General features: G+C 49.7%; 1 protein-coding gene across 3 annotated transcripts in view; it reads right to left on the bottom strand.

Moving 5' to 3' along the window:
• MYO7B (myosin VIIB) overlaps positions 1–15,093 on the bottom strand; it is a 390,666-nt gene that overhangs the window by 281,038 nt on the left and 94,535 nt on the right. For all 3 annotated transcript variants that reach the window (XM_030215810.1, XM_030215809.1, XM_030215811.1), the window contains 2 exons: positions 4,094–4,207; positions 1,646–1,799 (listed from right to left, as the gene is read on the bottom strand). In XM_030215810.1, the coding sequence (XP_030071670.1) occupies positions 1,646–1,799; positions 4,094–4,207 (268 nt within the window). The remainder of the gene's footprint in view (positions 1–1,645; positions 1,800–4,093; positions 4,208–15,093) is intronic.

Here is a 15,093-nt window from a genome sequence, read left to right as displayed (position 1 = left end):
CTCTTCTTCTCTTCACATATTCAACAGACTGCTAAAACCTGTCGTTTCTTCCTCTATAACATCACCAAAATTCGCCCTTTCTTCCTCTATAACATCACCAAAATTTGCCCTTTCCTTTCTGAGTACGCAACTAGAATCCTCATCCACACTCTTATCACCTCCCGCCTAGATTACTGCAATTTGCTTCTCACAGGTCTCCCACTGAGCCATCTCTCTCCTCTTCAATCTGTTCAAAATTCGGCTGCACGCCTAATATTCCGCCAGTGTCGTTATGCTCATATTAGCCCTCTCCTCAAGTCACTTCATTGGCTCCCTATCTGTTTCCGCATACAGTACAAACTCCTCTTACTGACTTCCAATGCATTCACTCTGCAGCTGCTCAGTACCTCTCCACTCTCATCTCTCCCTACACTCCTCACAGGGAACTCCGCTCGCTGGGCAAATCTCTCTTATCTGCACCCTTCTCCTCCACCGCTAACTCCAGACTCCGTTCATTCTATCTTGCCGCACCGTATGCCTGGAATAGACTTCCTGAGCCGGTACGCCAAGCCTCATCTCTGGCCATCTTCAAATCTAAGCTAAAAACCCACCTTTTCGATACTGCTTTTAACTCCTAACCCCTACTCACCTGTTCAACCCTCACCTTTTCATCCTCCCTTCAACTGTCCCTTATCCCTCATATGTCGTGTCCGTCCTAACACTTTCCTAACCCTTATCCCTTACTTGTTCTGTCTGTCTGTCCTAATTAGATTGTAAGCTCTATTGAGCAGGGACTGTCTCTCCATGTTCAAGTGTAAAGCGCTGCGTACGTCTGGTAGCGCTATAGAAATGATAAGTAGTAGTAAGTAGTAGCTTCTGACATGCTGCACGTTGTACATGCAGGATGTCAGACTCACAGAAACAGAACAAAGCCTTGTAGATTAGCCAGCAGGCCACTGGGAGGGTTGGCGGCGGGAGGCGAGTCGAGATGGTCGTCGGCAGGGGGGTCCAGGGCCAAATCTACGGAGGCCCAGGCCCCCATGGCCCCATGTAGTTACGCCACTGGTTCACAGTGACTGCGAAATTCTGACACATTGTTAATTGTATTGTTTGAATGATGTTATTTTACTGTGTTTTAGCTTGAACATTTTTAATGCGCAAAAATCGCTAGGTAGTAACGCTAAAATGTCAGTTACATCAACATAACTTGTAGTAATATGTAAGTGTGATGTCTAAATAAGTATGTAAATTTTCTTCATTGAAATTCAAAGTGGTTGCTGAGAAAACAGTAAAAATCTCTTGGGGTTTACTTTTTTGTGCCTCACCCTGTATATGTTCAATCAAACAGATCTACATCTAATTTCATGGGGAACCCCTGAAGAGAGTTTGATGAACCTAAGGGTTCTACAGAACCTAGTTTGGGAATCACTGCCTTAGTGCCAGCATTTAACTTACCTTAGTGACAATGCCGGCTAAAAATAGATCCTAATTGGTTACAATAATTCAGCATTAGGCTGAAGATATGGCGATATCCTAAAACTTGTCCAGTCATGCTTGCAAACAGTGCTTATGCGCACCCATTATAATAAAACAGTGAACAGATGGAGGGATAGATACATGCATTATGTCAGTCAGACAGATGCAGACAGACTGTGCTTATAATTACTTTGAAACACTATATTCCCCAAGTGCAGAATGGCTGCCAATAGCTTGCAGATTTCCCAATGCTCGGAGTCAGAGAACTGAAGAATCTTCATAGCTGAGCGGATGTGAGCGTATTCCTTGGCATCACTGCGACCTTCACAGGAAGTGCATTTACCCTATAAGAGAACATGCATTTAGAAATGTATCTGGTTATTACATCACAGAGAATAACCACTATTATGGAGGTAATAGCAGACAGTTCAGCAGATAGTTATACCAAATAAAATCATTGTTTTTCCCCTTTCCATTCTGATTTTCAAAAACATTTTTGAAACAGTATTGGTGTTTAAAGATTTTGAACATTCTTCCTACTTAGATCCAGAATTGTGGGTGTATTTGAGGGTGCTGTTGTACTGATCAGAACAATCTCATGACTTGTAATGCATGGTTATAACATGAACAACTGCAGAGCTGACCAAGGCGAAAGAGATTTTAAAAAAAGGTTCTGACTATACTAAAAAAGTATGGGGTTGATATTCAAAGCAATTTAACCAGTCAGAAGCGGCTCCTACTTAACCAGTTATTGCAGCTGACAATGTCCTTTAGCGCCCAACCCAAAACCAGCTTTTCTTGGGGTATTCCAGGGATGGAGTCAATGCTTGGCCGGATAAGTGTCGATATTAGGTTAAGTGCCTATAGAGTACAAGGAACCCCAGCGGTCACAGCTGTAACTAGGTGTGGGTGAGGAGCACAGCTGCCCAAGTGTAAAACCCTTAGGGGGCAAAAACAAGAATGAGATGCAAATGTGAATTAGCAGCAGGAAGATAGGAAGAATTCCTCTGTCCTAAAATCCAAGTTAGAGAAGGAAACGTGAAAAAGGACTGTGAATCAGAATGGAGGGGGAAAAAAGTGAAGGTCTAGAAGAGGGAAGGAGAAGTAAATAAGCTTGACCGCCCCAGGTGCTGAAATACCTAGAGCTCTGTCAAAGGTCATTGGAGCTGTAGATTTCTCCCCAATTTTGCCCCTGCTCACATCCTTCTTTCTGGGTGACCGCTGCTTGCCTATACAGCAGCGCAGGTCCCACTGCAATAGTGGATTGAGAAAGTAAATTCAGTGTGGGGCTTCTTGCAATGCCACAGCTCTTTCACAGGCCCTGGGCCTGGGTACCTGCCTCACCTCAACAGGTTCTTGTCACCATAGAAACTTATGCAAGGGATGGTGTCCTACAGGGCTTGGGAGAGTGTAATGGCTCAGAGGAAGTCCTGTGATGAATTTACTTTCCCAAACTTGTGCTGCTATACAGGACAGTCAGCATGGTGGTGGCAGGCTCAGGTGACAACATGGCAATGTTGGTGAAGCTCCAGTTGCTTATATTGCCTTTTCATATATCCAGGCCTGTTCTGACATTCTGACTGAATGGAGAGAGGAGATCATAAAGAAGGGAGAAGTAAGATGCTGCTTGCAGAAATTCTGCCAAGAATATCTCTGCCACACATCAGATTGCATTCCAGGAAAGAAATGAGTCAGCAAAATCATGCTCTGACCGAATGTATGTATTGCTGAAGAGCAAAAGGTCAAGTGGATATGAGAAACATGAGGATTTCTGAATGACAGATGAGACATTTTTGAGAGAGGATACACTAGGTAAATAAGAGAATCTTGAAAGGGAGTGGGTTAAGGAGAAAGATTCTTGACAAAGGGGAAGGGGATAGGGTAAACAGAAGGAATGAGCATGGTGTTGGGAGTTTATTAAAGAATAGAGCAAGGGAACAGTCTCAGATACATATCCAGACCACATCAATTGGTCAATATTCAAGTGATTTATATGGATATTAGCAGATGATATAAATCTGCTATCTGTAAATATTCAGCCCGTATACAGAGAGTGGCAGACTGAAAATTTGTCTAACCATCCTATCACTATCCATATAGTGATGGGGCAGAGTTAAGGTACAGCAAGGGTGTGAACTATAAATTATCCATGCAGAGGAAAATTCTGTAACTGGGTGCCCAGATTCGGTCGTAAAATACTAGAGTTAGTCAGTATCTAAGCGCCTACATTAGGCACACCCAATTATGTGAATAGCTGGTTTAAACGTGCACATCTAAATGTGGTAATTCAGTGCGTAACTTACACTATAAATGTGTAAGTGGGAGCCCTACTTATCTCCCACCTATGCTCGCCTTATGTACATCCCCCTTGCATTTACACAACAGGCTTTTGATTTTGCATTGTAATGATTATATTTATTAAGTATTGTCGATGTGTCTGTTTTAGTTATTATGCTGGTATTATTGTGAATGTATTTTGTGAGTTTCCCAGAATGGTAGATAGTGCAGGTTATAAATGTCTAAAATAAATAAATACTTGTAGGCAGAGGATTATTTTCTCAGTTCCCACCACAGGTTACTGGGCTGAACTAGTGTCAAATTAAGAAGAGCAAATGACAAAATGGAGAGCATACGTTACCTTGATGAGATAGGTGTACTCAGCAGCATTGCCCAAATTCAACAACTTCTTCTGCTCTAGAGTCATTCCTTGTACCATGCAATAAAAGATGTGATAATTCCTCTCCTCTGGAGCCTGGAATGAGGAAATTATAACCCAGAGTAGAAACAGGACCATAACTGTTAGCACTTACCTCATAGTAATAAGGAGCTCAACCAAAGCGAATGATACATACCTGTAGCAGGTATTCTCTGAGGACAGCAGGCTGATTGTTCTCACGACTGGGTGACGTCCTCGGCAGCCCCCTCCAACTGGAAAAAAGTCTCACGGGAGGTCCCGCGTGCGGGGTATGCCCACCGCGCATGCGCGGCCGTCTTCCCCCCCCCCCCCCCATGCGCTCCTGCTCCCACTCAGTTAAGTAGAAAGCTAAGTAAAATTAGAACAACTCCAAAGGGGAGGAGGTAGGGTAGGTGAGAACAATCAGCCTGCTGTCCTCGGAGAACACCTGCTACAGGTATGTATCATTCGCTTTCTCCGAGGACAAGCAGGCTGCTTGTTCTCACGACTGGGGTATCCCTAGCTCCCAGGCTCACTTAAAACAACAAACAGGGTCAATTGGGCCTCGTAACGGCAAGGACATAACAGAAATTGACCTACGAAGAACAACTAACAGGAAGTGCAGCCTGAACAGAATAAAACTGGGCTTAGGGGGGTGGAGTTGGATTCTAAACCCCGAACAGATTCTGCAGCACCGAATGCCCGAACTGACTGTTGCGTTGGGTATCCTGCTGGAGGCAGTAATGAGATGTGAATGTGTGGACTGAAGACCACGTCGCAGCCTTGCAAATCTCTTCAATTGTGGCTGACTTCAAGTGGGCCACTGACGCCGCCATGGCTCTAACACTGTGAGCCGTGACATGACCCTCCCAGAGTCAGCCCAGCCTGGGTGTAAGTGAAGGAAATGCAATCTGCTAGCCAATTGGAAATGGTGCGTTTCCCGACAGCAACCCCCTTCCTGTTGGGGTCAAAAGAAACAAACAATTGGGCGGACTATCTGTGTGGGCTTGTCCGCTCCAGGTAGAAGGCCAATGCTCTCTTGCAGTCCAATGTATGCAACTGACGTTCAGCAGGGCAGGTATGTGGACGGGGAAAGAATGTTGGCAAGACAATTGACTGGTTCAGATGGAACTCCGACACCACCTTCGGCAGGAACTTTGGGTGAGTACGGAGGACTACTCTGTTGTGATGAAATTTGGTATAGGGAGCATGGGCTACCAATACTTGAAGCTCACTGACCCTCCGAGCTGAAGTGACTGCTACCAAGAAAATGACCTTCCAAGTCAAGTACCTCAGATGGCAAGAAACCAGTGGCTCAAAAGGAGGTTTCATCAGCTGGGTAAGGACAACGTTGAGATCCCATGACACTGTAGGAGGCTTGACAGAGGGCTTTGACAAAAGCAAACCTCTCATGAACCGAATGACTAAAGGCTGTCCAGAGATAGGCTTACCCTCTACACGATAATGGTAAGCACTAATTGCACTAAGATGATTCCTTACTGAGTTGGTTTTCAGACCAGACTCGGGTAAGTGTAGACGGTATTCAAGCAGGGTCTGTGCAGGACAAGAGCGAGGTTCTAGGGCCTTGCTGTCACACCAGACGACAAACCTCCTCTACTTGAAAAGATAACTCTTCTTAGTGGAATCCTTTCTGGAAGCAAGCAAGACTCGGGAGACACCCTCAGAAAGACCCAAGGCAGCGAAATCTATGCCCTCAACATCCAGGCCGTGAGAGCCAGAGACTGGAGGTTGGGATGCAAAAGCGCCTCCTCGTTCTGAGTGATGAGGCTTGGAAAACACTCCAATCTCCACGGTTCTTCGGACGACAACTCCAGAAGAAGAGGGAACCAGATCTGACAAGGCCAAAAGGGCGCAATCAGAATCATGGTGCCGCGGTCTTGCTTGAGTTTCAGCAAGGTCTTCCCCACCAAAGTTATGGCAGGATACGCGTACAGAAGTCCGTTCCCCCAATGCAGGAGGAAGTCGTCCAATGCTAACCTGTCATGGGCCTGCAGCCTGGAACAGAATAGAGGCAGCTTGTGATTGGTCTGTGTGGCGAAAAGATCCACTGAGGGGGTGCCCCACTCCCGGAAGATCTTGCGTACCACACTCGAATTGTAACATAGTAACATAGTAGATGACTGCAGAAAAAGACCTGCACGGTCCATCTAGTCTGCCCACGATAAACTCATATGTGTATACCTTACCTTGATTTGTACCTGTCTTTTTCAGGGCACAGACCGTATAAGTCTGTCCAGCAGTATTTCCCGCCTCCCAACCACCAGTCCCGCCTCCCATCACCGGCTCCGTCACAGACCCCGTATAAGTCTGCCCTCCCCCATCCTAGCCTCTCAACCACCAACCCCTCTTCCCCCCGCCACCCAATTTCAGCTAAGCTTCTGTGGATCCATTCCTTCTGCACAGGATTCCTTTATGCCTGTCCCACGCATGTTTGAATTCCGTTACCGTTTTCATCTCCACCACCTCCCGCGGGAGGGCATTCCAAGCGTTCACCACCCTCTCCGTGAAGAAATACTTCCTGACATCTTTCCTGAGTCTGCCCCCCTCATTTCATGTCCTCTCGTTCTACCGCCTTCCCATCTCCGGAAAAGATTCGTTTGCGGATTAATACCTTTCAAATATTTGAACGTCTGTATCATATCACCCCTGTTCCTCCTTTCCTCCAGAGTATACATGTTCAGGTCAGCAAGTCTCTCTTCATACGTCTTGGAACGCAACTCCCATACCATCCTCGTAGCTTTTCTTTGCACCGCTTCCATTTTTTTAACATCCTTCGCAAGGTACGGCCTCCAAAACTGAACACAATACTCCAGGTGGGGCCTCACCAACGTCTTATACAGGGGCATTAAAACCTCCTTTCTTCTGCTGGTCACACCTCTCTCTATACAGCCTAGCAACCTTCTCGCTATGGCCACCGCCTTGTCGCACTGTTTCATCGCCTTCAGGTCCTCAGATACTATCACCCCAAGATCCCTCTCCCCGTCCGTGTCTATCAGGCTCTCCCCACCTAACACATACGCCTCCCTTGGATTTCTACTCCCTAAGTGCATCACTTTGCATTTCTTCGCATTGTGATGCACTTAGGGAGTAGAAATCCAAGGGACCATTCGTGCGGTTGCATGAGTCTGCTCAACCTGTCGGCCAGACTGTTGTTTACGCCTGCCAGATACGTGGCTTGGAGAAGCATGCCATGCTGGCGAGCCCAACGCCACATCCCGATGGCTTCCTGACACAGGGGGCGAGATCCGGTGCCCCCCTGCTTGTTGATGTAATACATCACAACCTAGTTGTCTGTCCAAATTTGGATAACTTGAAAGGACAGCCGATCTCTGAAAGCCTTCAGCGCATTCCACACCGCTCTCAACTCCAGGAGGTTGATCTGCAGACCAGATTCCTGGAGGGACCACCGTCCTTGAGTGTGAAGCTCATCGACATAGGCTCCCCACCCCAGGAGAGATGCATCCGTCATCAGCACTTTTTGCGGCTGAGGAATTTGGAATGTGCGTCCCAAGATCAAATTGGAGCAAATCATCCACCAGTGGAGTGAATTGCGAAAACTGGTGGGCAGTCGGATTACATCTTCTAGATTCCCCGTGGCCTGGTACCACTGGGAAACTAGGGTCCATTGAGCTGGTCTCATGTGAAGACGTACCATGGGGGTCACATGGACAGTAGAGGCCATATGGCCCAGGAGTCTCAACATCTGCCGAGCTGTGATCTGCTGGGACACTCTGGCCTGGGAGGCGAGGGACAGGAGAGTGTGAGCCCTCACCTCGGGGAGATAGGTATGAGCCGTCTGTGAATTCAGCAGGGCTCCAATGAATTCGAGTGACTGGACTGGGCGTAGGTGGGACTTTGAGTAGTTTATCACAAACCCCAGTAGCTCCAGAAGTTGAATAGTCCTCTGCATGGACTCTAGAGCTCCTGCCTCCGAGGTGCTCTTCACCAGCCAATTGTCGAGGTAAGGGAACACATGCACCCCCAGCTTGCGTAGCGACCCCGCCACCATCAATAGGCACTTCGTGAACACCCGTGGCGCGGAGGTGAGCCCAAAGGGCAGCACACAATACTGGAAATGCTGCACCCCCAGACGGAATCACAGGTACTGTCTGTGAGCTGGCAGTATCGGGATGTGAGTATAAGCGTCCTTTAAATCCAGGGAGCATAACCAATCGTCTTTCTGAATCATGGGGAGAAGGGTGCCCAAGGAAAGCATCCTGAACTTTTCTCGGACCAGATATTTGTTCAGACCTCTCAAGTCTAGGATGGGATGCATCCCCCCTGTTTTCTTTTCCACAAGGAAGTACCTGGAATAGAATCCCAGCCCTTCTTGCCCTGGTGGTACGGGGTCGACCGCATTGGCACTGAGAAGGGTGGAGAGTTCCTCTGCAAGTACCTGCCTGTGGTGGCAGCTGAAGGACTGAACTCCCGGTGGGCAATTTGGCAGAGTGGAGGCCAAATTGAGGGCATACCCGCACCGCACTATTTGAAGAACCCACTGGTCAGAGGTTATGAGAGGCCACCTTTGGTGAAAAAATTTTAACCTCCCCCCGACCAGTAGGTCATCCGGCACAGGCACTTGTATGGCGGCTATGCTCCCGTGGATCCAGTCAAAAACCCATCCCCTGCTTTTGCTGGGGAGGTGCAGGGGCCTGCTTGGTCGCATGCTGTTGACGCGAACGAGCGCGCTGGGGTTGAGCCTGGGAAAGCTGCCGGGAAGGAGGATTGTACCTACGCTTGGCGTAAGCGTAAGGAGCAGTCTTCTTTCCCCTGAAAAATCACCTACCTGAAGAGGTAGGTGCTGAAGGTGCCCGGTGGGAGAGGTTGTCAAGGGCGGTTTCCCGCTGGTGAAGCTGTTCGACCAACTGCTCGACCTTCTCACCAAAAATATTATCCCCTCGGCAAGGGACATCCGCCAGCCACTGCTGGGTCCGATTGTCCAGGTCAGAGGAGTGCAGCCATGAGAGTCTGCGCATCACTATACCTTGGGCAGCGGCCCTGGATTCAACATCACAAGTGTCATAAATACCCCTGGACAGGAATTTGCGACATGCCTTCAAGCTGCCTGACCACCTCCTGAAAAGGCCTGGCATGCTCCGGCAGGAGCTTGTCAACCAGGTCCGCCAGTTGCCGCACATAATTCCGCATGTGAATGCTCGTGTAGAGCTGGTAAGATTGGATCTTGGTCACGAGCATGGAAGAATGATAGGCCTTCCTCCCAAAAGAGTCCAGAGTGCGAGACTCAGGCCCCGGGGGTGCTGAGGCGTTATCCCTCGAACTCTTGGCTTTCTTGAGAGCAGAATCCACGACCGCAGAGTCGTGTGGCAACTGAGTCCTCATCAACTCCGTCTGTTTGGACTCTATATTGGGACTCCGCTTTCTTCGGGATGGTGGGATTAGATAAAGGCTTCAGCCAGTTCTGCAGCAGTGTCTCCTTCAGGACATTGTGCAGCGGAACCGTGGAAGACTCTCTAGGTGGTGATGGATAGTCGAGGACCTCGAGCATCTCAGCCCTCGGCTCATCCACCGTAACCACAGGAAAGGGAATGCTCACAGACATGTCCCTCACAAAAGAGGCGAAGGAAAGGCTCTCAGGTGGGGAGAGTTTCCTTTCCAGTAAAGGAGTGGGGTCAGAGGGAAGACCAGAGGACTCCTCGGACGAGAAATACCTGGGGCCCTCCTCTTCCTCCCACGAGGCCTCCTCCTCGGTGTCAGACATGAGTTCTCTGACTTCCGTCCGAAACCGGGCCCATCTCAACTCAGAGGAACCACGTCCTCGATGATGGCGTCGAGAGGTGGATTCCCACGCCGGCGGGGACGAAGCTCCCTCCATCGATGTCGACGGGGACTCCACCTGAGTGGCGGCCGAGACCGACCCCGCAAGTGGCAATGGTGTCGACGACCGCATCACAGGGCCAGAGCCAGCTGGTGCTTCCATCAACGGTGCCAAGGGCGCAAGCACCCCCGGCACCGGGAGAGACTGGTGCAGCAGCCCTTCCAGGATGCCTGGAAGAATGGCTCAGAGGTGCTCGTCCAGAGTCTCTGTCGGGAAAGGCTGAGGGGCCGGTGCTGGAGTCGGTGCTCGAATCTGAATGGGGCCAGGAGACGGTACCAGACTGCCCGACGACCGACGCATCGACACCTCCTGGATGGAGGGGGAGCGGTCCTCCCAGCATCGACGCTTCTCGGGTGCTGAATCTCTCGATGCCCCGGAGCTCCCGGTACTGTATGAAGGGGGTGACCGATGACGATGCTTCTTAGCTAACTTCTTTCGATGCACGTCATCGGCGCTCCGTGGTACCGACAAGCAGGACGTGGAATCCACACGCCTCCTCGGGGTCGGGTCCGAAAGGGGTCAGTCCCGATGGGTCTGCACCGCAGGAACTGCTGAGGTAGGTGGAGGCCCACTCGGCTGCTCACTTCTCCCAGTGAAAGATGGTCGTCGGGCTGGTGGTACCTGTACTCCTAAGGTCGAAGCCATGTCCGGAGCCGAAGTTCATGCCGCCAGTGCCGATGCGCTAAAACTATGAAAAGTAGAACTTTTTTTTTAAAGAAGAAAAGGAGAAAGAAGGCGTGAACGGCGCCACAAAACAAAGAAAAAGCGAACAAGCGCTACCGGTTTCTGAGGCTGAGAACGGAGAGGGACGCAAAGCAGTCTCTCTCCAAGCGCAGAAAATGAAAAACTGAGCAGGAGCGGTCGCACACGGGCAGGAAGATGGCCACACATGCGCGGTGGGCGTACCCCATGTGCGGGACCTCCCACGAGACTTTTTTCCAGTTGGAGGGGGCTGCCGTGGACATCACCCAGTCGTGAGAACAAGCAGCCTGCTTGTCCTCGGAGAAATATATATACACACACCACTTGCATCACCATGGGGAGAAAGAGGATGTGTTCTCACTATAATTCTCTTTGTTTCCCCCCTCCCCCGGTGCTAAAGCCCTGTTGCTTTCTCATCACTCCCTGCTGGTAAAGAACATATAGAATCTGATATTTAAAATATCTAGGTACCTAATGTAAGGAGTGGGTGTGTGTGAGAGAAATACCAGGGGGGTCATGCTGTGGAAGGTTGGACCTGTTCCTGGCCAGATCCAAAGGCCTCTATTCTATCCTCATCCTTCTATGTGCTGATTTTAACACTGTTGAGGGCAGTGTATCAAGGAGTAGGTGGTGATCATTTGGATTTCAGGGCTTTGTTCTTTCTTGGTTTTCTTCTTATGTCTCTCATCACACTTTTACAGTTTGTTTTGGTGGATCCTTCTCCACTGCTATCTCACTACCAGTTGGTGTACCTCAGGGCTCTGTCTTGGGACCTCTTCTTTTGTCCATCTATACTTTTTTCCTTGGTGCTCTTCCCATGGTTTTCAGTATCATCTTTATACTGATGACTCACAGATCTACTTCTCCACATCAGAAATTTCAGCAGGAATCCAGGCCAAAGTCTCAGCCTGCTTGTCTGACATTGCTGCCTGGATGTCTCACTGCAATCTGAAAGTGAACATGGCCAAGACTGAGCTTCTTATCTTTTGCCCTAAACCAACCTTTCCTCTTCCCCCATTCTCTAATTTTGTGGCTAACACTCTCATCTTCCCTTTCTTGTCAGCTCACAACCGTGGTGTCGTCTTTGACTCCTCACTATCTTTCTTTACACAAATCCAACAGACTGCTAAAACCTGTCCTTTTTTTCCTATAATATCACCAAAATTCACCCCTTCCTTTCTGAGCACACTACCAAACCCCTTATCCACACTCTGTCATCTCATGCTTAGATTACTGTAACTTCTTCTCATAGGTCTCCCACTAAACCATCTCTCTTCTGCTGCATGACTTATATTCCTCCAGTGTCACTATGCTCACATTAGACCTTTCCTAAAGTCACTTCATTGGCTCCCTATCCATTTCTGTATGCTGTTCAAACTTCTCTTATTGACTTACAAGTTTATTTACTCTATAGCTCCTCAGTATCTCTCCCTATACTGCTCCCGGGAACTCTGTTCATCGGGTCAGTCTTTCTTATCTGTACACTTCTCCTCTACTGCCAACTCCAACCTTCATTCCTTTTATCTTGCTGCACCGTATGCCTGGAATAGACTTCCTGAGTCAGCATACTGACTTATGGTGCACAATAATCCACCAAGCTCCTTGACACCATTCATCACTACTGCCCTGAAGATCAGAGAAGATAGCATAGGCCAAGTTAATGTGCCTGTGGGGGGAGGGGGGGAGAAGGTCCTTCAACAGACTGGTTGTTGCTGGTGAGTCCAACGCTACTTCACAGCACACTTGATCAGATACAAGCAAAGTCTTTCAAATAGTGAAGTTTAACAATATAGCGAATGCTACATACCTGTAGAAGGTATTCTCCGAGGACAGCAGGCTGATTGTTCTCACTGATGGGTGACGTCCTCGGCAGCCCCTCCAATCGGAATCTTCCTAGCAAAGTCCTTTGCTAGCTCTCGCGCGCACCGCGCATGCGCGGCCGTCTTCCCGCCCGAAACCGGCTCGAGCCGGCCAGTCCAGTATGTAGCAAGACAATACACTTCAAGGGAAGACACAACTCCAAAGGGGAGGCGGGCGGGTTTGTGAGAACAATCAGCCTGCTGTCCTCGGAGAATACCTTCTACAGGTATGTAGCATTCGCTTTCTCCGAGGACAAGCAGGCTGCTTGTTCTCACTGATGGGGTATCCCTAGCCCCCAGGCTCACTCAAAACAACAACCATGGTCAATTGGGCCTCGCAACGGCGAGGACATAACTGAGATTGACCTAAAAAATTTACCAACTAACTGAGAGTGCAGCCTGGAACAGAACAAACAGGGCCCTCGGGGGGTGGAGTTGGATCCTAAAGCCCAAACAGGTTCTGAAGAACTGACTGCCCGAACCGACTGTCGCGTCGGGTATCCTGCTGCAGGCAGTAATGAGATGTGAATGTGTGGACAGATGACCACGTCGCAGCTTTGCAAATTTCTTCAATGGAGGCTGACTTCAAGTGGGCTACCGACGCAGCCATGGCTCTGACATTATGAGCCGTGACATGACCCTCAAGAGCCAGCCCCGCCTGGGCGTAAGTGAAGGAAATGCAATCTGCTAGCCAATTGGATATGGTGTGTTTCCCTACAGCCACTCCCCTCCTATTGGGGTCAAAAGAAACAAACAATTGGGCGGACTGTCTGCTGGGCTGTGTCCGCTCCAGGTAGAAGGCCAATGCTCTCTTGCAGTCCAATGTGTGCAGCTGACGTTCAGCAGGGCAGGAATGAGGACGGGGAAAGAATGTTGGCAAGACAATTGACTGGTTCAGATGGAACTCCGACACGACCTTTGGCAAGAACTTAGGGTGAGTGCGGAGGACTACTCTGTTATGATGAAATTTGGTGTAAGGGGCCTGGGCTACCAGGGCCTGAAGCTCACTGACTCTACGAGCTGAAGTAACTGCCACCAAGAAAATGACCTTCCAGGTCAAGTACTTCAGATGGCAGGAATTCAGTGGCTCAAAAGGAGGTTTCATCAGCTGGGTGAGAACGACATTGAGATCCCATGACACTGTAGGAGGCTTGACGGGGGGCTTTGACAAAAGCAAACCTCTCATGAAGCGAACAACTAAAGGCTGTCCTGAGATCGGCTTACCTTCCACATGGTAATGGTATGCACTGATTGCGCTAAGGTGAACTCTTACAGAGTTGGTCTTGAGACCAGACTCAGACAAGTGCAGAAGGTATTCAAGCAGGGTCTGTGTAGGACAAGAGTGAGGAGCTAGGGCCTTGCTGTCACACCAGACGGCAAACCTCCTCCACAGAAAGAAGTAACTCCTCTTAGTGGAATCTTTCCTGGAAGCAAGCAAGACGCGGGAGACACCCTCTGACAGACCCAAAGAGGCAAAGTCTACGCTCTCAACATCCAGGCCGTGAGAGCCAGGGACCGGAGGCTGGGATGCAGAAGAGCCCCTTCGTCCTGCGTGATGAGGGTCGGAAAACACTCCAATCTCCACGGTTCTTCGGAGGATAACTCCAGAAGAAGAGGGAACCAGATCTGACGCGGCCAAAAAGGAGCAATCAGAATCATGGTGCCTCGGTCTTGCTTGAGTTGCAACAAAGTCTTCCCCACCAGAGGAATGGGAGGATAAGCATACAGCAGGCCCTCCCCCCAATCCAGGAGGAAGGCATCCGATGCCAGTCTGCCGTGGGCCTGAAGCCTGGAACAGAACTGAGGGACTTTGTGGTTCACTCGAGATGCGAAGAGATCCACCAAGGGGGTGCCCCACGCTTGGAAGATCTGGCGCACCACTCTGGAGTTGAGCGACCACTCGTGAGGTTGCATAATCCGGCTCAGTCTGTCGGCCAGACTGTTGTTTACGCCTGCCAGATATGTGGCTTGGAGCACCATGCCGAGACGGCGAGCCCAGAGCCACATGCTGACGGCTTCCTGACACAGGGGGCGGGATCCGGTGCCCCCCTGCTTGTTGACATAGTACATGGCAACCTGGTTGTCTGTCTGAATTTGGATAATTTGGTGGGACAGCCGATCTCTGAAAGCCTTCAGAGCGTTCCAGATCGCTCGCAACTCCAGGAGATTGATCTGTAGACCGCGTTCCTGGAGGGACCAGCTTCCTTGGGTGTGAAGCCCATCGACATGAGCTCCCCATCCCAGGAGAGACGCATCCGTTGTCAGCACTTTTTGTGGCTGAGGAATTTGGAAAGGACGTCCCAGAGTCAAATTGGACCAGATTGTCCACCAATAGAGGGATTCGAGAAAACTCGTGGACAGGTGGATCACGTCTTCTAGACCCCCAGCAGGCTGATACCACTGGGAGGCTAGGGTCCATTGAGCAGATCTCATGTGAAGACGGGCCATGGGAGTCACATGAACTGTGGAGGCCATGTGGCCCAGCAATCTCAACATCTGCCAAGCTGTGATCTGCTGGGACGCTCGCACCCGCGAGACGAGGGACA

The sequence above is a fragment of the Microcaecilia unicolor genome, chromosome 10 (genome assembly GCF_901765095.1).
Source record: "Microcaecilia unicolor chromosome 10, aMicUni1.1, whole genome shotgun sequence".
Taxonomy (NCBI): Eukaryota; Metazoa; Chordata; class Amphibia; order Gymnophiona; family Siphonopidae; genus Microcaecilia; species Microcaecilia unicolor.
This window is presented reverse-complemented; position numbering and strand designations above follow the sequence as displayed.